The sequence below is a fragment of the Sarcophilus harrisii genome, chromosome 6, assembly GCF_902635505.1.
Source record: "Sarcophilus harrisii chromosome 6, mSarHar1.11, whole genome shotgun sequence".
NCBI lineage: Eukaryota > Metazoa > Chordata > Mammalia > Dasyuromorphia > Dasyuridae > Sarcophilus > Sarcophilus harrisii.
Window position 1 is genome coordinate 36,185,539 of NC_045431.1, and position 25,497 is coordinate 36,211,035.

Here is a 25,497-nt window from a genome sequence, read left to right on the forward strand (position 1 = left end):
AGATAAAAAAAAAAATCCTACTTCTCTCTGTTGCAGGTTGATTTTTTTTCTTTTCTCCCTATTTTTCTTTTCTTTAAAAATATTATTGGGATTCATTGGATAGGGATTGGGATAGGGAAAGAGGAGAAAATCTGGAGAAAACTTTGGCAATGTAAAAACAATCAAAATGAAGATTAGGCGCTGTCTCTGGTTTTCCAAGAAGAACTGTGACTGCCATGCTTCCCCCAGTCCCTTTTTTATTTCTGTATTCTGAATTTGTGTTTTCTGGGCCATCTAAATTGAAAAGTAGTTTAATCTAATGGTATCTAAACTTTTTTGATCAAGTAGTCATCAATAAGATTTTTGAGCACAATTTCCTAATACAAATGCATTTATAAATTATACAGATATACATAATGATACTGTCCTAACATATTATGTAGATTATAAAACATAAAATAAAAGTTCAAAGAATGAGATAAAGATAAAATATTTTAAAATAATTTCACTTTATTAAATTGTGTTAATATTTACTTTCAATGGTTGGTCCTCCACTCATATACATGATGGTCTTTTGTATCCCCTAATATGCATGCACCCATTTTCTAAATCACCCAACTAATCTTATAAACTGATCAATGGGAATGCTTTAGCGAAAGGATGCTGTTTGACTCCAATTCGGCCTACATATTTTCACAGGGAATCCCTGCATCTGTTGTCTTGCCCAAGGGAATGATTCCAAGGGTGTTCAGTTCAGACCAGATAGAGCAAAGATCTGCACCAGAATATCCAGAGACCAGAATATTTGGAGACCTTTTAGGAGTGGACACCTACTCTGTCTATGTGGAGGATTGGCCCTGAGGGCAAGTCAGACTGGCTGACCAGCCAGAAACTACCTCCCCCTTCCATAAATGGCATTTTCCCTCATTTTCCTTTTTGGGTTTGGTCACATAAACTTGGCAGAAGATGGATAGACTGTCTTTAGTATCAGGTTTCTCTGACATTGGCCCTTATTCCTAAAGTCGCTGCTACCAAGTATTTTTCCCTTGATGTCTCAAAACTAGTCTGAGGGCAGACTGCTGAGCCAGGATAACATCTGGTGGGCCAGACTTAAATGTGGCAGTGGTGGCTGAGGGAAAAGGAGGGAGGAGAAGGAGATGTAAACATTCCTACAATTTTTTTCAGAAGTTGAGAAAATTGATACTACGCCTTCTCTCCTCATAAAAACCCAAATATTGGGAAACTATAAAATATAAATATGGAGTTTCATAATTCTTGTGAAGTGTGAACCAAGGATTGTATTTTCCCTGATATGTCTGCCTGAGAAAAAGATGTATTTTCAATGATATATACAATTATTTTACATTTTTATTTAGTAATATTTTTCAAAAACAAAAAAAATTCTATGGTTATTAGCTACTAAATATAGTTGTTATCTAAGAGTTGAATAATCTAATTGATTATTCAAGATTTCGGATTTAGAGACCAACTTATATAATAGAAGCACTTAGCCATCACACAATTGGAAGTTTGGAAGGGATCTCAGAGAAAGACATCTAGTGACAATCCCTTCATTTTACAAACCCATGGAGGTTAAATAACTTGTTGCCATATGTTGCCAAGCCTGATGCCACTTATGTTCCTGATTCCAGAGCTTCAATGTTCTACTGCATAGTCTGAATTACATTACATATTTCTGACATCATTTTCCTACTCTTCTTGATACCACCAGAATAAGTACCATTTTTTCCCATAAAAGTCTTTCTTATTGATTGAATGTGTATAGTTTGTCTTAGAAAATGACTTTCTTTTAACACAACATAAATCACGTACATATGGGATTCTTAACATTCTCATTTTCCCTAGAAAACTTAAGGACTTGCTTCCTTGAAATTATCAATCTTTGGTACATGGCAAATTTCCTGAAATACTTTGAGTCTTTTCATTTAAATATTCCACAATATACTTTTTTAAATGTTAATTTCCTTCTTCTCTTTTATTATTACTTTGTGGATCACTACTTCTGTCACTGCAATCTTGTTCCTCATTGGAATAAATGCTGACCACTGAAGGATCTATAACACTCTGGAGCTGTGGTTCATTTGTGCAAAAGTTAGGATGGTTTTTAATCTAATTCCAACATAGCTTCCTCTCATTATTGGCCCCACTGATGGTCACTAAAGCCCGTTTGTATTCTCAGTAAACTGGTCTTATCTTTATTAGGAAGCTTTTTTTTGTAGTAATGCTACTTGTCTCTTGGAATAAATGTTCCTCATCTCTTTCTGACTAGGAATAAAGTTCATCTCTGGGGACATTAGATTGTGGGGACTATGGTGTTTGGTTTGTAATACATTTGGAACCCATGGAAATAGATCTTTTTTTAGATCAGTAGAGTCAATTATGTTTAATTCCATGGCATTATCTTCAAAATTCTGTTGTGAACTTTTCATTTTTAACTCTGAGGTTGATTTCAGGAAATTTTCCTGAAGGAAAGAAGTTTCCTTTTTAATGGCATCTGATATTTGTGTTCAGGTATCACATTTATAAATCTATGTGTTCATTTCTTTGAAATCACCATTCTCAATATTTGATGGGACTCTAGGATATAAGACTGGGGTTTGTTGGGATGAAGACTTCACAATGGGGGCTTGTTCTTGTTTTTCCCATGAATGATGCCATTCTGATGGCTCAGGATCAAGAGCTAAAACATGATCATATATGAACATGCCAGGAATTTCAATACTTATGGGACTGCTGGGTTCTGAGTTAGGTGGGGATTCTTGTATTCCAGTTGTATTGCTACTACCAATCTGATAACTTGATAAATTTGTTTCTGACAAATTAATTCCTGGTCTGGAGACAATGCTTTCAAAATGTTCCTTTTTTTCATTGTCACATTTCTTAAAAGTCTTTTGAATGCTAGCATTGTCCTCAGGACTTTCTGATTGGATATTGTCCATTCTATCGGATGAACTCTTAATTATGCTATTCTCCTCCATTGATGGCCATGTGGCTCCATGCTCTCTCTCCCCAGGTGATACTTCTTCAATATCATTATCTGAATCAGTGGAGCTTAAAGTAAATAATGACCCTTCTTCATCCGAATCATAGCTGTTATCTGTGAGGATCTCTTCATTGTTGACATTTTCTGTGTTTTGAAGATCAGAAAAGGAAGTTGCTGTTGGATTGTGATTCGGATAATCAATCTCTAAATCATTTTCCCAATTGGGAAGCAGAATGGAGTGATTGAAATCTCTTGGGTCATCACTGAGTACAGTTCTATTCTCATTCTTCCCATTCTGTGGTCCATAATTACTCCTATCAAGCACTTCTTGTTCAGCGGCTGGTGGATGCAAGTGAGAACTTGGTTGCATTTCCTTAGAAAACCTCTTCTGAGTTTCCATAACTTCTGATGGTAAGTATGCACCCTCACCTATTTCTCCACTCTCTCTGAAACTCTGTGCTTTTGGCTGCAGTGACATTTGAGGAAGAGGAAATGCCTTTTCCTCTGAAAGCCTCGACTCTAACTCAGAAGAATGGCTTTGGAACAAGCCAAGAGTTTTTGGTTCGCTTCTGTCCATAGAAGAGGCTCTCCTTGAATCCTCATGGAAAGAATGGTCCCTTGTCAATTCTCTGAGAACGTCTTTCCCATGGACATGCTCCTTTTTTACTGAAATTAAATTATTGTAGAGCACATTCATATCTTTGGAGTTAATGGAACCATCATCATGGTTTTCTGGAAGCCAGTTTTCATTTCTCTTATCTGCTGAGTCAGCCCTGCTCCTTCTCTGCTCTTGGTCTTCCCCCAGTCTGTTTGCTTTGGGTTCGCCGTCCTCGATGATAGATGTGTAGAGGTCTGGGGATTCTGTAGTTTCATAGATACTCAGACTGTATGAATCTTGCTGCTCTCCCTCTGATAGGGGTCTTGGGTTTCCTGGAACCCCTGCATCATCATAGAACCCTTCATTAGAATAGGCATTTTCTGAAATGGAACTTTTGGTCCGGCACCTTTTTTGCCATAGACGATCGATATAAGGTCTTACAAAAGCACCGAGACAAAAAGCAAAGAGGAAAGTAATGATCACAGACAGACAAATCGCCAAAGTGAGGTCTTGTGATGTGGCTGCCTCTCTGGTAGAAGCAGGAAACTCCCTGGCCCTTCTCACCCGTCTCGGGACATGTTTCTGTTTCACAGAGACCTCATAAATGATGTGTTTCTTCCTTCCAGACGTGGAAAAGCAAACATACAATCCTTCCAGGGGTTTCTCTGCTTTATTGATCACTAATTTTTTCATTTGATTTAGACTAATATGAGGAATCTTGGTGTTCTCAGAAATTCTGCGGTAGGGAATCCACCAGTATGTTTCATTTTCCCCTAAAAGTGGAAGAAAAAAAAAAAAAAAGCTAGAATGAGACAGACATTGAAATGGGACTTTATTCGAAATAACCTCTTATCTTGCAATGTTAGTCCTAGACACTGGTCTGGAGGTGGGGATGGGACCATGGCTTGTGTGTTGGGGGGAAGGGGATGTTGGCATCTTAGTAGTGAGCCTGGGGTTCAGGATGCAAAAGTGAGAAGAGGTTCTGGTCCTGGGAGGGTCTGCCCCAGCGACCTCAATGAGTGGGGCAGAGAATCACTAGCCTCCAGGACTGTAGGAGTCCCCGAGTCAGGTGGCGGCTGGGGCATCAGTTTGCCTTTGTCAGTCAGAAAAGTCGGGATGGAGGTTGTTCTCTTGTACTTCTAAGGGGGTTCCTAAAAGTCTCAGAGCATTTGCAGGTCCCTTTCTTGTTCTTGAACCAGAATCTCAGACACCAGCCCTCTTAAATGAGTCACGTCTTCCTCTAGGAGGAGGACTCTGCAAACTGTCCCAGAGAGTGGCAGTGCCAAGAGGAGGATCCTACATGCTCATTTTCCTGCTACTAGTGCTTTCCTTCCCAAATATCGTACACTTAGCTACTTTGTGTGTGTACGTTTATTAATTTTACATTTATGTGGTATATATTTTCATAGATATTTGTTTCCTGCATTTGAATGGAAACTCTTTGTAGGAAAGGGATTGTCCTATTCTTTGTACTTACATTCCCTGCATTTAGCACAGTGCCTGGCACATGGTAGCTGCTTAATAAAAACTTGCTGATTAATTGATCCTGTTCCTAGTGGTGAGTTCTTTCTTCCCTAAAGTTGCTGGAAGCTACAACACATCTGGATGGTACAAAAGGCAGTTCTTAGAGTATAATCTGGCTTGTTTTTTTGTTTTTCACGCAGAAGCTTTTGATTTATCAATGAATCCGGTGAGTAGGCCCTCAGTTACCTGTACTCATTTGCAAAAGAAATAACAAAAAGATGAAAAGAAAAATCCACTTTCTTCATGAAAAAACATGCTTTTCAAGCTTTCCTTTTCTCCATGGTTTGGCTCAGGTGCTACTTTCTCCAGAAAACCTTCCCTCGGCCTCTCAGGTGGGAGTTTTCTCCTTTTCCCCAATTTTCCCAGAACCCTTCTTCTGAATCTCTCCTTTTGCCCATTACAGGCTACTTTTCATTCTATTTCTATATATCTCCCTTATTTATACATACCCATATATGTACCTCCCCCTGTTGTCCCATTCTTCCAGGAAAACAAACTCTTTCAAGGTAAGGACTAAATCCTTTTCCATCTTTTTCACCTCTTCATCTTTCAGCCCTAGTGTCTACCAAGTTTGTTGATTTGAATCAAACCAAATATCACAGTAAACATTTTAAAATAAAGGACTCTCTTCAATTAATTGTGCTGGAAAGTGAGATGAAACTGTCCTATTTTTTCTTCCCACAAAGAAGTTTTTCTCATATCTGATTTCTTAGCAGAGTACGTTCCTCCTATACAATTATACTATTTTATGCATTCCCTCCTACTGAGGGGTATTCCTTGAGGCCTTGAATATATTAGTTATCTTTGCATCTCTTCTCCAGTACCCAGAAAAGAGCATTATGCACTAAAAATGGGTTGGATTAGTCATTTTATGGACTTCCACATGGAAACTTGCTTTGCCCTACTAATTTCTCCACTGGGATACCATTTTAGATGGTGCTCGGACCACTGTGAAAATAAGTAACCATAATTATGCATTGGAGATACATGCCAAGTTCAAGTTTTTCTGACTCCAAAATAATGCCTTCTCTACAGTGGCACTATGCCTCTGAAGCATAACCCCTAAGCCTTCCAAGCATGATCCATGCTAGATCCTTATAAAACAATTGGTGAATGAATGTCAAATGACCTCTGAAACTCTCCCTTTCTGATTTCTCCATTTAAAAAGACTATTTGAATGTTTGAACAAAGAATTTTTGCCCATCCTGCAGCCAACTCCAAATGAACTGGAAGAAACAGAAAGACATCCATGTTTATTTTGGGACCTACCCCAAGGTTCATCAGAGTCGCAGTCCAGGAGGGTGGTTGCTCCGGGGGAGACTGTAACTTTTTTCAAGGAAATCAAATCTTCCATATGCATTTTACAGTTCAAATGGAGCCATTCCAGAGAGAGAAAAGATGGTCCAGGTGCACTGATGGACTCACTGCAAATTCTATTCCACTTTTCCCTCCAGGATTCAGAAATGAAATTTTGAAAGACAGTCATGTTACAATCACATTGCCATCTGTTATTTGATAAGTCAGCGTCCAGATGTGGCAGAGTTAAGGCAATGAACATCATTGGGAGGACAGTGGCCATAGCATTAAAGCTAAGATTCACAATCTGCTTGAAAAGGGAGAAAAAGAAGGAATAATTGGTGAATGACATTTATTTAAAGAAAAAGACAATGAAAACTATTCCTTTGAGTTTCTATGTGTTGTAAGTTATACAAGTAAATATAAGTTGCATTTTTGTGCCTTGAAAATGTTTTTCCAATAAAATTTTTGTTAATAATTTTGAAGTTATTTTACCATGAAGGGAGCAGATGAATAAGAGGGACTGCAAATGAATTCAAAGATCATTGAGTCAGTCAATAAATAAGGACTTACATGTGCCAGACCTGTGCTAAGCTCTAAGAATCCAAAGGCGAAAGAAAGGAGACCCCAGTCTGATGGGGGAGATGCAAATACTTATAAACAAATAAGATGCATTCAAGATAAACCGCAGTTAATCAAGAAAGGAAGGACACTAAGATTAAGGGGCTTGAGAAAGGTTAATTGTAGAAGGTGGGATTTTAGCTGGGGCTTAAAGGAAGGAAGGAAGGGAATCCAGGAGGCAGTTAGGAGGAGAGAGAGTATTCAGGCATGGAGGACAGCCAATAAAGATGGCCATAGTATGGAGATGGAGGTCTAGTGGAAGGAATAGCAAGGAGTCCACTGTCTCTGCATTCCAGAGTACATGGCAAGAAGTAATTTGTTTTTCTTTTTTTTTTTTAATGGCCTTTTATTTACAGGTTATATGTATGGGTAACTTTACAGCATTGACAATTGCCAAACCTCTTGTTCCAATTTTTTCCCTCTTTCCCCCCACCCTCTCCCCCAGATGGCAGGATAACCAGTAGATGTTAAATATATTAAAATATAAATTAGATACACAATAAGCATACATGACCAAACCATTATTTCGCTGTACAAAAAGAATTGGACTCTGAAATATTGTACAATTAGTCTGAAGGAAATCCAAAATGCAGGTGGGCAAAAATATAGGGATTGGGAATTCAATGTAATGGTTTTTAGCCATCTCCCAGAATTCTTTCGCAAGAAGTAATTTGTAAGAAGACTGGGAAGGAAGGAGAAAGCCCCCTGGCACAGAGGAGCTTAGCTTGGAAATGCCATTCAATGATCAACAGGATTTCTAACACCTCTCCCTGTTCTGAGATTCTGTTTTTAAAAATACATTTATTGATACCTTTCTATCACAATCATTTTACTCCTTTTCCCATGGCTAATCTCCCCTTGTGAGGAAGAACAATTAAGTAAAAATATCAGATTTAGTGACCATGTTGGACAACCAACATCTTGCCAAATTCCTTGCCTCACTGCCTAATTGGTCTTTCTGCCTCAGGTCTTTTAGATGGCAGGATGATCAGTAGATATTAAATATATTAAAATATAAATTAGATACACAACAAGTATACCTGACCAAAACGTTATTTTGCTGTACAAAAAGAATCAGACTCTGAAATATTGTACAATTTGCTTGGGAAGGAAATAAAAAATGCAGGTGGGCATAAATATAGGGATTGGGAATTCAATGTAATGGTTTTTTGTCATCTCCCAGAGTTCTTTTTCTGGGTATAGCTAGTTCAGTTCATTACTGCTCCATTAGAAATGATTTGGTTGATCTCGTTGCTGAGGATGGCCAGGTCCATCAGAACTGGTCATCATATAGTATTGTTGTTGAAGTATATAATGATCTCCTGGTCCTGCTCATTTCACTCAGCATCAGTTCGTGTAAGTCTCTCCAGGCCTTTCTGAAATCATCCTGTTGGTCATTTCTTACAGAACAGTAATATTCCATAATTTTCATATACCACAATTTATTCAGCCATTCTCCAACTGATGGACATCCATTCAGTTTCCAGTTTCTAGCCACTAAAAAAAGGGCTGCCACAAACATTCGTGCACATACAGGTCCCTTTCCCTTCTTTATAATCTCTTTGGGATATAATCCCAGTAGTAACACAGCTGGATCAAAGGGTATGCACAGTTTGATAACTTTTTGAGCATAGTTCCAAACTACTCTCCAAAATGGTTGGATTCGTTCACAACTCCACCAACAATGCATCAATGTCCCAATTTTCCCACATCCCCTCCAACAATCATCATTATTTTTTCCTGTCATCTTAGCCAATCTGACAGGTGTGTAGTGGTATCTTAGAGTTGTCTTAATTTGCATTTCTCTGATTAATAATGACTTGGAGCATCTTTTCATATGACTAGAAATAGTTTCAATTTCTTCATCTGAGAATTGTCTGTGTAACCCTTTCTCAAGTGACTTTCATAAAGTATGATTATTTCATTCCCTCATTCAATAAACGTCCTTGACTTCTTCTTACCCCTAGATCCAATATCAACTCCTCTGATTGTAGTTTCAAGATGGCGTTTTTCTCAGGCTGGCCCCTTTCTACCTCCATGAAACTCATGACTTTCCTCCCTATACCCAACAATACTATTCCCCACTTCTGTTCCCACGCATGGTATTCTTATCTCCTGTCTGAATCTTTGCTCTAGAGGAATGTTCTTCCTCCTTGCCTCCACTTCTTAAGATTTAACTCAAACACAACCTTTACAAGAGACCTTTCCTTATTTGCCCAAATGCTAGTGTCTTCCTCACGAAGGCGACTTGTTTATATTACATCTTGTTTATGTTCCCTCCCCTTTTGGAGAGGGAGAGATAACTTATATGGCCTTGCCCTTGAGGTTTTTTCTCTTTCTTTGTATCCTTTGAAGCCAGAGAGTAGTCTTTATTTTTTTATTTTTTCCTTTGTACTTTGCACATAGTAGATGCTCATTAAATTTTTTATTAAATCTTTTTATTTTCAAAATATATGTATAGATAACTTTGAGCATTCACCCTTGCAAAACCTTGTGTTCCAAACTTTTTTCCCCTCTCTCCCCCATTCTCCCAGACACCAAGTAATCCAATATATGTTAAACACATAAAATTCTTTTATATATAGTTTCACAATTATCATGCTGCATAAGAAAAATCAGATCAAAAAGGAAAAAAAGCTCATTAAATTAAAAAAAATATGTCGCAATAGCTCATTTTTTATAACATTTTTCCATTTGCAAAGCACTTTTTTTTTTTTACCAGTTTATAAAATATAATCACTCTATCAGTTGGGATGTGTAAATATAATGATTTCTATTTTACACATAAAGAAAATAAAACTCAATAAGATTAAATGAATATGTCAAAGAGACTAAAAGTTTCCAAAGTCATATCACTTAGGTGATATGGCCATGTATTATAAGTTATACAAGCAAATATAAGTTGCTCTTGGCCATTTCCTTCTCTAGCTCATTTTGTAGATGAGGAAACTGAGACAATTTTTTCCAATTTTTTTCCATTTTTTTCTATTTTTTCTATTTTTCCAAGTTTCACAATACTATCCCTCTTCTATGAATAGACAGTAGCACAGTCCTCAGGTGAGTTCCTGGAAGGCAAAGATGCTTTATTTTTGTCATTGTATTCTCTGGACCTAGCACATGGCTTGCATATAATAGGATCTTAATACATATTTGTTGAAATGAAATCAATCATAAAGTTAAAAAAATTTAGAGATTATCTAGTCCCATCCCTACTTGAGGGCTCCTAGAGAGCTGAAAAGCAACTTGTGGACACATTCATTCATTTATTCAGTTATTAATTGAGTTATTTATTTAACTATTAATTTAGTTATAGTTCTTATTTCCACAATCTTGAGTTATTATACACTAGCTAGGGATCTTATGTGCAGTGACTGGGAAGAAAATTTACGGATTATATCACAGCCTAATTTGAAACTTCATAAATTAGAGTGGTACAGTTCTAACCTGAAGAGATTTGGGTTCTTGGTGGTAGTAGAGCCAAGAAAGCTATTACTGGGTAATTAGAGGAAGGATAAGGGCAGGGGGGAGTAAGGGTAGGGTTTGAATTACTTAGGGAAAACAAAAGACAGACTTTGTTTACTTCTACAAATTTTTCCTGGGGCCTGGTACAATCTAGCCTTGCAATATCTTGCAAAACTTTTTAATGGGACAGCTAAGAATAAAAATGATAAGATGAAGGGGAAAAAAAATCAAGATGGTTTAAAACCTTGGGAGGAATTATTTCTGAGAAAAATATTCTGAGAGAAAATATTAATAGAATTAAGCAGGAAAATGTGCTAGCCACTGACTAATAGAGCTTATCCTCCAAGGGAAGAAGAAGAGAAGCATGATATACTGTGGCACAGACTACTCTATCTAAGAGGAATAGGATGAGATTAAGAAAAGGGAAATTTTTTGAATTAGCAATGAAATATATTTCATTTTGGCTCCATATGGTCATTAATTTATATACTTGAAAAATCCTCCTGGTTTGTGGAGAGGAAGAATTTCCAGGTGGGAAGATATATGGATCAGTATAACTTTAAATTAATTGAAGAATGAATAAATAGAGCAGCCCTTTTAATATCATGTTCTCCTATTCCAGCTATGTGGATCATTATTTTGAACTTATCCTCAGATAAGACCTTTTATTAAATGAGGAAACTGAGAAGGAAAAATGAATAACTTGAGTATTCCAGATTAAGAGGGATGATGTGTGTGTGTGTGTGTGTGTGTGTGTGTGTGTGTGTGTAAGAGAGAGACAAAGTCAGACAGACACAGAGATAGAGACAGAGGGGTTGGGGGGATATCTATCATAGTAACAATTCACTGAATCAAAACCCTCCATGTAAGAATGGGATTGAGCATGTAAGGAGGTATGCAAAGGAATATCAGGGTCAGAAGAGATAATCTAGTCTAATCCACTGCTGAATAGTAATTCCAAGAGGGCAATCTACCTCCAGCAACCTTCTACTCTTTGAGGCAGCATATTCTACTTTTGGATCACTTTGATTACTAAGAGGTATTTCTTTACATTAGCTCTGTGTTCAGTTTCTATTCATTTCTCCTTGTTCTGTCCCTCTTTCTTTTATGTTCTTTAGGATCAGGAAGTTTTGTTTTAAGAGGTTCCTTCTCTGATATGATCCTTCCTTTTAAACCCTATCCTGCTTCTTATCCCTGATGTGATTCTGCAAAAAATTATATATATATGTATATATATATATATATGTTTCGTTTTCACTCTGGTTTTCTGTTTCAGATAAAAATATATGTATCTAATGTCAACTCTTCCCAGTTCTGCTTCCATATTTGTTTTACTCTTCTTTTTATATCCTCCAATTATGAGACATCACATTTTAATTTCTTCAATCTCTTTCTACACTAATAACATTTCTTTCTTTTTTCTCCCCTCTTCATATCCTCAGAACAGAAACATTCACCCCCAGGTCCTTTGTTTTTCTTTCTTAATATCTTCAACACCCTTTGAAGACATTAAGAATCCAAAGGGACATTTATTTTCTTTCTCCTTTTAGAATGTTACTATTACATCTCTATATAAACTCTTCCTAAATTTAATTTCCTAGCCTTTTCTCTAGTCTTGTGTTTATATTTCAAAGTTACCTCTCAACTCTAGCCTTTTCAATCAGAATTGCTTTAAATTCCTCTCCTCCATTGAAAATCCTTTTTTTTTTTTTTTTTAACCTTTGGATTATTCTTAGCTTTGTAAGGCAAATTATTCTTGGTTTTAAGTTTTTTTGTTTTTTGTTTTTTGTTTTTTGCTTTTTAGAATTTTAGAGTATTATATGCCAAGATCTTCTTTCATTTTAAATAGTTGTCCATGTCTTGTCTCTAGCCCATGAATACCTTATGCTCCCTATTAACTTAAACCTAATTGTAGCCTTTATATTAGCCCTCACAGGAGTTTTAATCTACCGATCACACTTAATATCAACCCTTCTATGTTTAGAAGGAATAATATTGTCCTTGTTCATCCTTATAACACTCTTAATTGCCCACTTCCATATATTCTCAATATCTATAACCCCATTAATTCTACTAGTCTTCTCGGCTTGTGAAGCAGGGGTAGGTCTTGCACTGTTAGTAAAAATCTCAACAACCCATCTACTTATTTATATATTACTTCCCCCATTGGAAAAGGAGAGACAACTTCTATGGTTTTGCCTTTAAGAGCAAGGCCTACCAGAGAAAGAACTCTGGGAGATGACTAAAAACCATTATATTGAATTCCCAATACCTATATTTATGCCCACCTGCATTTTTGATTTCCTTCACAAGCTAATTGTACAATATTTCAGAGTCTGATTCTTTTTGTACAGCAAAATAATAGTTTGGTCATGTATACTTATTGTGTATCTAATTTATATTTTAATATATTTAACATCTACTGGTCATTCTGCCATCTGGGGGAGGGGGTGGGGGGAAGGAGGGGAAAAATTGGAACAAGAGGTTTGGCAATTGTCAATGCTGTAAAGTTACCCATGCACATAACCTGTAAATAAAAGGCTATTAAATTAAAAAAAAAAAAAAAAGAGCAAGGCCTATTTTTGCTTTTTCTAGGTATCCCTTGATGTATTTGGTCTGGACCTGTGATTCCATGGTATGAGAAACTTCCAATGCAGAAACTTCTCCATAAATTCATATTGACAACATCTATATTTACAATCTTAGAGACCTGTCTAAGGGTACTTGCCCATGGCCAGACAAAAGTAAATGTCTGGAGTTGGACTTGAGCCCATCTTTTAGACCTTAAGGCAGCCCACTATTCATTTCACCAAATTATTTGTCTATGGCACCAAATATGTTACTTTAAAAGCTACCATAAGGGCAGCTAGGTGACACAGTGGATAGAGCAGTAGCCCTGAAGTCAGGAGGACCTGAGTTCAAATCTGACCTCAGACACTTAACACTTCCTAGCTGTGTGACCCTGGGCAAGTCACTTAACTCCAATTGCCTCAGCAAAAAATAAAAATAAAAGCTACCATTAGAGACAATTAAATAAAGAAGAAAAGGGCTAGAAGCACTAAAAAGGCTCGTAGAAATTAGACAAAGCAAAAAATAAAAGAAGATAGAAATCCTAAACTGTGGGAAAAATACTTGGGGAATGAGTCTAATTCTGGAACTTGAATCTAGGGAAGCAGACAATGATGTACCAGAAAATTCAGAATGCCGTTTTGAATTTGGAGTTTGGGTTTGGAGGTTAGCCAGAAAGGTCTAGTTTCATCAGGTCTTGTGGTTGGCCTGAGGGTGAAATAGTTTGAACCTGAAAAAACCCAAAACAAATAACTAATCCAGACATCTGTGTTTATGGGCTACAAATGGCTTTTGTGACAATCATTAATTTATCCTTCAAAAATCTCTCATACTATAGAAAATTTGTGTCTCAAGAAGTTTTTGAGCATATGATATGCTAATAAGCCCCTTCTGGGACCCAGGAAAAATGGACTAAAATTCTAAAGTTATGGGCCAAGTGGGGGGAAAAAACCCCAACCCCCCAATTCCTTGGATGGGGTTAGTGGGAAGGTCTGTGGAACATAGCATAGGAAAAAAAACCCATATATTTGAAGTCATAGGACCTGAGTTAATTAAACTCTAGCTCCGCTACTATCTGTGAGACCCTGAGCAAAAAAAACTGATCCTCTGTCTGCCTCAGTTCTCTTCTCTGAAAAAATATGCCCTTTAAGGACCTTCAAATCTTTGAGTGTGCTTTATTATAGTGTCCCTACTATACTGACTTGTCTCTTAGGACCCTCTGTTTAACTTCTAATAATTTCCTACCATAAAATTACATGTTGTTGTTGTCTGACTCTTAATAAGAAAGATCCTGGAGCAGTTGGCCATTTCCTTCTCCAGCTCATTTTACAGATGGGGAAACTGAGACAAAGAGAGTTAAGGGACTTGCCCACTAGTAAGTGTCTGAGGCCAGATTTGAACTTGGGAAGATGAATTTTCCTGACTGCTTCCGGGTCCAGGGCCCTATCCACTGTGTCACTTAGCTGCATGCATTGCCCTCTCCCGCTGATCAGCGCTGCGTATAATAGCTTAATATTTAGTGATAACTTGACAAATATGTGTTAGGGCATCACAAGTTGACATGGTCTTGGAGCCTTAAGCTTTCTGTTGCTGCTTCTGGGACTGACAACACAGCTGAAGTGGGCCTAGATCTACTGTGGCCTCAGAGAATGGTTTAATGCGATCTGATTCACACCGAACATAGAAATACAACTCTCCCATGGTGAATGATACAGGGGAAAGGACAGAGGACCTGGGTCTAAACCCATTTTCTCTTGTTATCTGTGTGAACTTGGGCCATTTATAGAAGCTCCTGGGGCCCCAGTTCTGTGAAAGGGAGAAGTGGGGAAGGGCATCCCTTCCAGCTTGGGATATATGGTTTTGTGAAATCCTATGAAATCTCACTTAACTACAGCATTTCTAAGTCATAGCCCATGGCTCTCGTTTTTCAATAATCAAAGAATCTAAGCTTATTAAAGCAAAAGGACTTTAGGATGTACCCATGTGACCCCTTCATTTTATAGATGAGCAAACTGATGTCCCCAAGTTAAGGGATTGGGCCTAATTAATGGCAGAGTCAGGACTGAAACCCAAGTTACTAGAATATGAATTCAGATCTTGTTTCCTTGTCAGTATGATACTGCCTATACAACAGCATTCTGTTTTAAGAATTCTGGAGACCCCTTTGGAGTTTGTTGCAATGGGGTTTCTGTAGCAGGGAGAGAGCCTCATGATTTTTTAAAAAATGTCTAACTTGTTTCTACATGCTAAAATCATGCTTCTTTTTAAAAAAAAATAGCACATTTTGGGTAATATTCAGCTTAATGATCTAGTATGATGCTCTACTTTACTCTTCCACAATTTCCTAAACCGCTTCTTTATCTTCTAGGTATGGGATTTGTTTTTTTCTGACCATAATTGCCAATTTTTCACATCATTTATTTATTTTATAATTTATATATTACATATATATAATTTTATAATTTATAAATAAATGGATAAATTTATTATTTCAATTCCAAAACCAGTTCCCTACCACCACCTTATATGTATATAAAGGGCTTTAAATTTATTGTATCATTCAATTAATCAATCAATAAGCACTTAGTAAGCACTTACTCTATGCTAAGTACTATGGTGGGTGCTGGAGATACAATTACAAAAGTGAATCAGGGCCTGTCCTCAGGATGTTACATTGCTAGGACTTAATTCCCAGCCTGCTGAGTTCCATCTTCCTTAAGTTCTAGAGTCTTTATAATTTTAGATAAATGGTTTTTGTTTTGTTTTTGTTTTTTGGGGGTTGACCAAATGCTTGACTTGTTGCAGCATTTCCTCCCTCTCTTTAACCATTTCCATCATCTTTGATATCCCTGTCACTGACACTAAGTTCTGTCTTTTTGCTACCTGTTTCCAGCCCCAGCAAAGATGTTCTACAAGATCAGGAGAGTTGAAACTAATGCTTAATCTGAAGTTTAGGGATTAGTCATAGCTTCCAGACATTTATGTTATTTCTGTCCTCCTCTGTCCTTGGATAGCCAAGCTCAATATTAATGGAAGTTTGTTAGACAACTTGGCTTTTGCTGTGCTATTGCCCTGGTGACAGAAACTGAAGGAATCACAAAGATTATCTTTCCTCTGAATATTTATTATACACTGAATATTGCTGGGCTTCTTCTGTTTGAAGACTTTTTGAGGTGATCACATTTTATCTGAAACTGGCCTAAGTTTTTTGGGTTAGAAAGATTACATCGACTATGGGATCAAAAAATGAACTCATTTTTTAAGATGACTGATTAGCATCATGGGACACTGAGGACATTGAAATAGAGGGCTGTTTAAAAAAGTAAACATCTAAAAAACACAGAAACATATATATTAAATACAACAAAAACTGATTTTTAGAACCTGAAGTTTGTTGAGATCCTTGAAGACATTTGGGTGAATCTTAGATATGTTGTTATTTTGTAAATAAAGCTTCTCCAGCTGTAGGCAGTTTTGAAAATCAGTTGGTCCAATCTGTGATATGGAATTAGATGAAAGATCCAAAATTTGTAAAGACTTCAGTTTCCAGAGTCCTGTGTTTCAAGGAAAAAAAGAAAAAGAAGGTCATTTAAGATCTAATAGTTGATTTGGTGCCTTGCATAAGGTACATACTGAATGTTTTTGTTTAATTTAAAAAACAGCTAATTCTAGTACTATGCAAACTATTTGGAAAAATAGGGAAAGAAGGAATACTCCTTTCATGACACAGATATGGTGCTCATATTTAACAGGTAGGGTCAAAACTGAAAAAGAAAATTATAGATCAATTTCCTTAATAAAGATTCATGCAAAAATCTTAAATAAAAAAAAAAAAAAGAGATTACCCCAGGATAATACAGCATGGCTGTAGGGCTGGGTTCAATGTTAGGAAGACTATTAGCATAATTGACTACATCAATAACCAAATCAAACCAAACCAAACCAAAATCATATGATTATTTCAATAGCTACAGAAAAAGCCTTTGACAAAATGAATGTTTTTATATGATTTGATTGAAATACGTAACAGGGAGGAGAAAGGGAGAGTGGTTAATAGAAGTCCAGTTTTCAGACATGTCCACTGCCAACTCAAGTTGGTAGTTTGGTGATCTTGTTTCTAAAAGTAGGACTACTTGTTTATGGAGGGGCCTTGCTCCCATTTTGGAGCCCATGATACTGTACACGTATTGTGTGGTAAATGCAAGCCTTTTAATTTATTAATTCAATTTATTATTCATTTATTATTGTATTTATTATCTATTATTTAGTTTGTTAATTTAATTAATTAATTTAATGAGCCAGGCCTGATCGCACATATAGAAGGTTTCAACAGAGAACCTCATTCTCTCTTTTTGGAAACAATAAGCCTCTGGTGAGGGAAGCGATAGCTCCCTCTGCACATCCTCTGTTGCCACATGGCTGTGGACACATGGACCTTCTCTTTTTCTTGCCTCTTTGCAATGGATATTCTTTTCTGAATTTAGGTGTGTGAGTTTGGGAGGAGTAGATCAGACTGTGACCATGAGAGCTTCGAAAAGTCAGTCAAGCCACTTGAGTCTGTGGGAAGAATGGACTTGGGCTTAAAAGAAATGGTTGCACCTCAATGTTCACTTTTCCTGGCTGTTTTCCACTTGCCTGCAGGACACGGTATTTCAGCTGCTGGGTAGATTCCCTGATGACTGCCTTTTGCAGGTTGTTTCTTGGGGCTGCCCTGGACTCCCAACACAGGACCCCTCATGGCTCCTCCAACCTTCTGAAGTGCACAGTCATAACTTCATCTCAATACTCATTCCTTTGAGAACAAGAAAGGACTAATAATTCAAGGAGGAAACCAAATAGAGACCTCCCGTGTTCATGGCCACATAGTAGGGGAGGATGGGTGCAGAAGTAACTCTCTCACTTCAACAGAGCTTTCCTGTAATTCTTCTACTTTATTTGCTACCAGGGAAGAGAGACAAGATTTCTCTGTTGGCACCTTTTGTGATCTTAGTTGGGGCTGGCTCAACAACTGAACAAAAGGCTCATCTTTAGGTAATAAGCAGACAGGAAATAATCCCAGAACACCTGCCCTTGCTCTGAATGGGGGCCAAACCCATCCTTTACAGGCTCACCAAACTGAGAGGGGTGGCCCCAGGCAGAGCCCATTTGCATGTGCTATTTGGACTGACATCCTATTACAAGTCTCTCCTATTAAGCATGTTCTAGAATAAAGACCTTTTTATGTTTGCTAGTTCTCATTGTTGCTTCAGTCTTCAGCTGAGAAAACTACTAGAACTCTTTCCAGCTGTAAAACTGTACAAGTCTCCTATGTGTCTATGACCTTTCTTATAATTACTTATGATTACTGAAATTATATTTCTCTTACTCCATTTTCCATAATTACTTATTATTATTGAAATTATATTTTTACTCCATTTCCATATATAGAACATATGTGTATATTAAATTCTATTGCTTTTGAGATTTGTATGTATACATATGGGATGTGATTTAATAATGTGTAAAAAGTCTTTCCTGGATTATTTGATTCAAGAAAAAAGGTGATGTGAGAAAACATTCATGGTACCATTATTTGCAATAATGGAAATCTGGAAAGAAAATAGCTTTCTAACCAACCACCAGGCAATGACTGAACACATTTTAACATATGACTATAATGGACTGTTACTGTGTCATAAGTTCAGATAAATTCAGAGAAACTTGAGGAGACTGATAAGAGAAGAAAACAGGGGCATAAGATGAAGTACATGCAATAATTATATATAAATAAAGTCAATATGGAGAGGCAAAGCATTGAAAAATAATCAAGAATAGCCAGAGCTGACAAGAAGATCTCACATTTCTAGGATATTTTAAGATAATTAATAATAATTTGAAGATAATCATTGCCATTTGTACTAGCCTTTGTTAAGCATTTCTCAGATATTATCTCACAGAATCTTACAGTTAACCTCCGAGGCAGTGGTTTATTTTTATTATTTTTTTTATTTTTAGCAGTGTTTTTAAAAGTATGATCTTGGGGGCCCCTGTGAATATGAGATCCTTCTGCAGAGTCTGTGAGGTCAAAACTGTTTTTAAAATAACACTAAGACATTTTAATTCTAATATGGTAAATACCAATAGATATAACAATAAACAGCTCATTGAGAATCCTTGATAGTTTTTAAGAGTATAAAGGGAGCTGAGACTAAAAGTTTGAGAATCCCTTACCATTAGGTAAGTGCTCACGGTACTCTTATCTCCATTTTACAACCTAGGAAATAGTCTCAGGGATTTTAAGAAATAATAACTTTCCCCACTAGTCAATATTGATAATGTTCTAGCCATACTGCTTTACAGTTTACTAAGCACTTTCCCTATGTTATAGCTAGTGCAAGAAATACTGTTTTTATGGTATAAATGAGGAAATTAAAGATTAGGAATGTTAAGGAATTTGCTTTACACAAAGCTCATAAGTTGTGGGGTAAGGATTTTAACTCACAGCTTTCATGACTCCCAGTTTAGTATTCTTTCTACTAAATACATACCTTTTAAGGGGTATTTTTAAAGGTTTCGAGTGACTGGGACAGACAATAAATGCTGTAAGAATTCAGAGAAGAGAGAGCTCAAGTTCAGTGATCATAGTGAAAGTGAGAGTGAACTGGACCTGGAATAAACATGGTGAATGAAATGGACAATGAAGAAATCTGTCTCACAGGAGGAGAGGAATGTATTGGTGAATATTGGGAAATAAAGGGTAGAATTATGGAATTGAAACTCAGAAAAAAATGAACTCAGTTGATAGACTAGGGAACCATAACAGATTCATGAACAGGGAAAGTAGTGGATGAGGTATTTAAGTAAAGTTAGATTACTATATGTAAAATAGTTTAGCATGGAGAAGAGGCTGGAAGTGGCAAGAATTAAATGGATGCTGTAGTAAGGTAGTAAGATGAGGTAAAAGAGAACTGAACTTAAGATAAAAAGAGGATGTCAAAGAGACATCTTGAACAGTGTTGTGATTCATTTCATATAGAGATTTGCCCATGGTAGCTGTTTTTTAAAATAAATGTTTGCCGGATAAATGACGTGTGCTGAATTGAATTGAAAAAATGATCCCACTTATTTCTGACCTAATTGAAAAATGTCCCAAGAGGCTCTCTGTTAAGAGAACACTCCTCCCTTAGTCAACATTTCCTTTGATTAATGAAATAGTTTTAGTAAACTGAAATACAGACTAATGAGAAGCAGGTAATAATTAAGTCAGGTCCAAAGAGCACTGGGAACAAGAGAAGGAAAGGAAATGATAAGTGCCCTGTGTACCCTGTATGGGATGGGAAATCTCCATTGAGGAGAATTTCATCAAGTCTCAGAATCCTCCTCAGGCTTCAAGCCTTTGTTCAGGTGTTACCTCCTCCAGGAAACCCTTTCCTTCTTTCCAGCTTCCTTCTCTCTTCAAAGGTTCTGGAAACATATAGTCTCAACTAATGCAGACAAGATTAGAAGGAAAGCAATAAACTGGGAAAATATTTTTACAGTCAAAGATTCTGATAAAGGACTCATTTCCAAAATATATAGAGAATTAACTCTAATTTATAAAAAATCAAGCCATTCTCCAATTGAAAAATGGTCAAAGGATATGAACAGACAATTCTCAGATGAAGAAATTGAAACTATTTCTAGTCATATGAAAAGATGCTCCAAGTCATTATTAATCAGAGAAATGCAAATTAAGACAACTCTAAGATACCACTACACACCTGTCAGATTGGCTAAGATGACAGGAAAAAATAATGATGATTGTTGGAGGGGATGCGGGAAAACTGGGACATTGATGCATTGTTGGTGGAGTTGTGAACGAATCCAAATTTTGGAGAGTAGTTTGGAACTATGCTCAAAAAGTTATCAAACTGTGCATACCCTTTGATCCAGCAGTGTTACTACTGGGATTATATCCCAAAGAGATTATAAAGAAGGGAAAGGGACCTGTATGTGCACGAATGTTTGTGGCAGCCCTTTTTGTAGTGGCTAAAAACTGGAAACTGAATGGTTGTCCATCGTTGGAGAATGGCTGAATAAATTGTGCTATATGAATATTATGGAATATTACTGTTCTGTAAGAAATGACCAACAGGATAATTTCAGAAAGGCCTGGAGAGACTTACACGAACTGATGCTGAGTGAAATGAGCAGGACCAGGAGATCATTATATACTTCAATAACAATACTGTATGATGACCAGTTCTGATGGACCAGGCCATCCTCAGCAACGAGATCAACCAAATCATTTCCAATGGAGCAGTAATGAATTGAACCAGCTCTGCCCAGAAAAAGAACTCTGGGAGATGACTAAAAACCATTACATTGAATTCCCAATCCCTATATTTATGCACACCTGCATTTTTGATTTCCTTCACAAGCTAATTGTACAATATTTCAGAGTCTGATTCTTTTTGTACAGCAAAATAACGTTTGGGTCAGGTATACTTATTGTGTATCTAATTTATATTTTAATATATTTAACATCTACTGGTCATCCTGCCATCTAGGGGAGGGGGTGGGGGGTAAGAGGTGAAAAATTGGAACAAGAGGTTTGGCAATTGTTAATGCTGTAAAGTTACCCATGTAAATATATCCTGTAAATAAAAGGCTATTAAATTAAAAAAAAAAAAAAAAAAAAAAAGAAACATATGGTCTCTTTTCTCCTTCCTGCCTTCTTGTCTGCAGTCCCTTCCTTTGTCGTCCAATGGAATACAAGTTAGTTGAGGGCAGCACCCACACAGTCCCTGCTATTTTTTTCTTTGTATTTCCAGCATCTGTAAAAGCTGGACATATAGTAAATACTTTAAAAATGTTCATTGAATTGAATTGAAATTCAAGACGTAGCTTATAGTAAATGCAAGCGTAACTCAGTGTTGACTTTTGGGAGCAATTATTTATAGATTAATATAATTTGTCAAGGGTGGCCAGGTGGATAAAATGCCAGACCTGGAATCAGGACAACTTGAGTTCCAGCCCTGGACACTTATTAGCTGTGTGACCTTGGTGAAATCAATCAACTCTTTTGCCTCAGTTTCCTCATCTGTAAAATGAGCTGGAGAAGGAAATGGCAAACCTCTCCAGTATCTTTGCCAAGAAAACCCCAAATGGGATCAGGAAGAATCAAAAAAGACTGAAAATAACTGAACAAAAACTAATTTGTCATCAATTAGGAAAATGTGGTTTTTAAAAGGAGAAACCACTTATAACCAAAAGCCTATATAACTTTACAAACTACACCTTTTTTGCTGAACTACCAAAGATAGGCTGGAGCTGGCTTGTCCCAGACCAAGAGCCTATTGTTAACTTTCCAATGTGAGCATATACAACTCCGATATCAGCAAATGCTACAAATCTACGTTGGGTTTATTATCTTATTGGTTATTTAGTCCAGCAGCCTATATTCTCAGGAGTATCTAGACAAAACCTGATTAAAACATAATTGGGAAATATTTAACAAAATAAATAAAAATATATTTAATGTTTATATTTGTTATATAATGTTAATTTAAAGTTTTCCTAGTCAATGTTCTCCAGGGAGCCATTTTTATTTTGAATTTGACCTATTGGTTTATACTTAAGAAAGTGATCGAGAAAATGCCAATAATGCAATTTAAACTTAAAAGTATGTCATGGGTATGTTTTTTTTTCTCCTTTAGAGCTGATGATTAAACATCTCACCATGCTTCATTTTTGTTTTTCAAGGATAAAGTTTAAGTGGTAATCCCATTTTATTTCTAATAATTTTCACCCACTAATTCTGATGTTCACTAAATGAACATTAGTTCACTTAGTAAACCAAAACACAAACCAATGGGACGCAGGTAATCATTATGTCAGGTCCAAAGAGTACTGGGTACAAGAGAAGGAAAGGAATTAAAAGTGCCCTGTGTACCATGTATGTGATGGTTGCTTAAAGATTATAAGCTTAATAATAAAATATTTGTTGGCTAATACAATTGCCAAATCTCCTGCAGGCACTTGGGAAGGGTTGTGTGCTGAAGCTGGGACAGTCTGACCTGGGATCAATTCCATTATTTAAAACTGTTTTATGTTGACTGGGGAGAGGTGAGCTAAGAATATTGTAATCAAAAGGCCCATGCAAGGGGGCTGGCTGGTGCATCCCTGGTGTTAAATTCATCAGAGGCTTCTCCTCTGTCTGCACCTGCCACTCCCTCCCTGAGCGTGGTCCAAACAAGTGACACGCTGGCAACATCGCAGCTGTCACGGAGCTCAGAAAACTAGCTGTCATTGGGTCAGGAACAGGTGACAGTCAGAGTTTTGTTGAGTGAGATCAGCTTTTTACAGAATCAGAATCACAAAATGTCTTAGGGTCATCTAGTCTAGAAATGTAGTTGAATTAGATGAAAACATAATTAGGAAATTAAATTTAATTAAAATGAAAATTCCCAATTATGGGAAAATTTTACAAAATAATAAAAATTATAGTACATAGATGTTCATTTATAGTTTTCTAAATTAGCAGGTCTTAGTGATTCTGTTTCTACTTGAATGTAGCACCACTGGTCTAGTCCAACCCTGCTCATTTTTATAGCCAAAGAACACTGTGGTATAATGAAAGGTGTGCCAGATTTATCATCAAAGGGGTCTGAGTTCAAATGATCACTCTGGTACTTCCTAGCAGTGTGATCCTGGGTAAGTCATTCCTCTCTGAGCCTATAAAAATAAGAATAATTATATTTACATTGTCTACTTGAGAAGGTGGAGAGGAATGTGCTTTATCAGCCCTGAAGTATTTTGGAAATGTGTGGTATTAAGTGACTCGCCTAAGGTTACATAACTAATAGATGAAAGATTTAAAACTTAGATTTTCTGTGTTTCTTCAAGGGCAGAGCTTCTTATCTCCCATAGCCCGAAGTGATTATTACTAGTACATAAAGCCCAAGGCCATCTTCTGGAAATGTGTAGCACACTCTCCTGAATACACACACCTAAACATCCATACACACACTTACATGCACACATACATGTATCCCGTGAATATTAACTTTATGAATTCATTCACCAAACATCTGCAAAGCATGTAAAGGCATTATGCTGAAGGCTGGGCAGATCATGACCAACAAATGAAGTATTCCTTGTCCTTGAGGATCTTATATTTTATCAATTGGACACAACATGTGGGCATATAAATAAAATACAAGACAATTTGATATGGCAGCACTAAGAACTGAGAATCAAGAGGGGCTTCAAACTGAACATGCAAACGGCGCCGAAACAAGTTTGATCCCTTTGTACTGTGGTGTCCTTACAAATATTTTACTTTGAACAACATAGAATCATACAATACTCACCAAAGTAAGTTCAGTCTTCTTTTTTGGATTGTGACTTGTGATCCCTATTTATCATTCCTTCCTCCCCTCAACCCCAAATTCTGACTTCATAAAAATCAGGTTTTGTTTTTGGAATTGACCAAAGAAGTTAGTTTTTTTGGGGGGGTTCATTAATCCTGGAATTTACTCTAGGAAAATTCATGTCTAGGTTTCCACACATGTGGATAAAAGCACTAGAGGAAATAGATACATTTTGAATAAAGGACAACCTATATTTCATTGCGCAGAAAATGTAGAAAATACATAGCATTTGCAGGAATCTATCAGTTACAGAAAACACAAAAGGCATTCAAAGGATCCACCGAGAGCCATATAAGTTCTCCCTTAGAAGGAAATTGACCTTTGGGTTGCCATGGGGTAATACTTTAATATTCCAGGCAAACCTTTCTTTGCCATGAGACTTACAGAATACTTCCTCCTTCCCAGATTTGTAGCACTCTGATTTAGGGTCCTCCCATAGAGCAATTTGGAACTGTGCCCAAAGGGCTATAAAACTGTGCATACCCTTTGGCCCAGCAGTGCCATTACTGGGTCTGTATCCCAGGGAAATCATAAAGCAGGGGAGAGGAGCCACATGTGCAAACAATGTTGGCAGCAGCTCTTTTTGTGGAAGCAAAGAATTGGAACAATGAGCAGATGCCCATCAACTGGGGAATGGTTGAATAAGTGGTGGTACATGAAGGTAATGGAATATTATGTTCTATAAAAAATGACGAATGAGCTGATTTTAGAAAGGCCTGGAAAGATTTACTGATTGTTGAGTGAAATAAGCAGAACCAGGAGTACATTGTACACAATAACAGCAAAAATGTGGGTTGACCAATTATGAAAGACTTGGTTCTTTTCTCAATGGGTCAGTGATCCAAAGCAATCCCAATAAACTTTGACAGAAAATGCCATCTGCAACCAGAAAAAGAACTAAGGATATTGAATGTAAATCAACTCATGCCATATTCACTTCTTTTTTCTGTTTTTTTTTCTCTCACCCATGGTTTTTCCTTTTTGCTCTGATTTTTCTCTCCCAACATGATTCAAAAATCAATGTGTGATAAAAAAAAAATAAATAAATTTAC

At 36.8% G+C, this 25,497-nt stretch overlaps 1 protein-coding gene across 1 annotated transcript in view; it reads right to left on the reverse strand.

Annotated features, from left to right (window-relative positions):
- Positions 1–488: 488 nt before the first annotated feature.
- Positions 489–25,497, reverse strand: part of LRRC66 (leucine rich repeat containing 66) — a 30,722-nt gene continuing 5,713 nt past the window's right edge. Inside the window, exons 3-5 of the mRNA XM_012552247.3 lie at positions 16,437–16,606; positions 6,375–6,708; positions 489–4,354 (exon numbers count right to left, since the gene is read on the reverse strand). Of these exons, the coding sequence (XP_012407701.1) occupies positions 2,529–4,354; positions 6,375–6,708; positions 16,437–16,606 (2,330 nt within the window). The 3' untranslated portion in view covers positions 489–2,528. The remainder of the gene's footprint in view (positions 4,355–6,374; positions 6,709–16,436; positions 16,607–25,497) is intronic.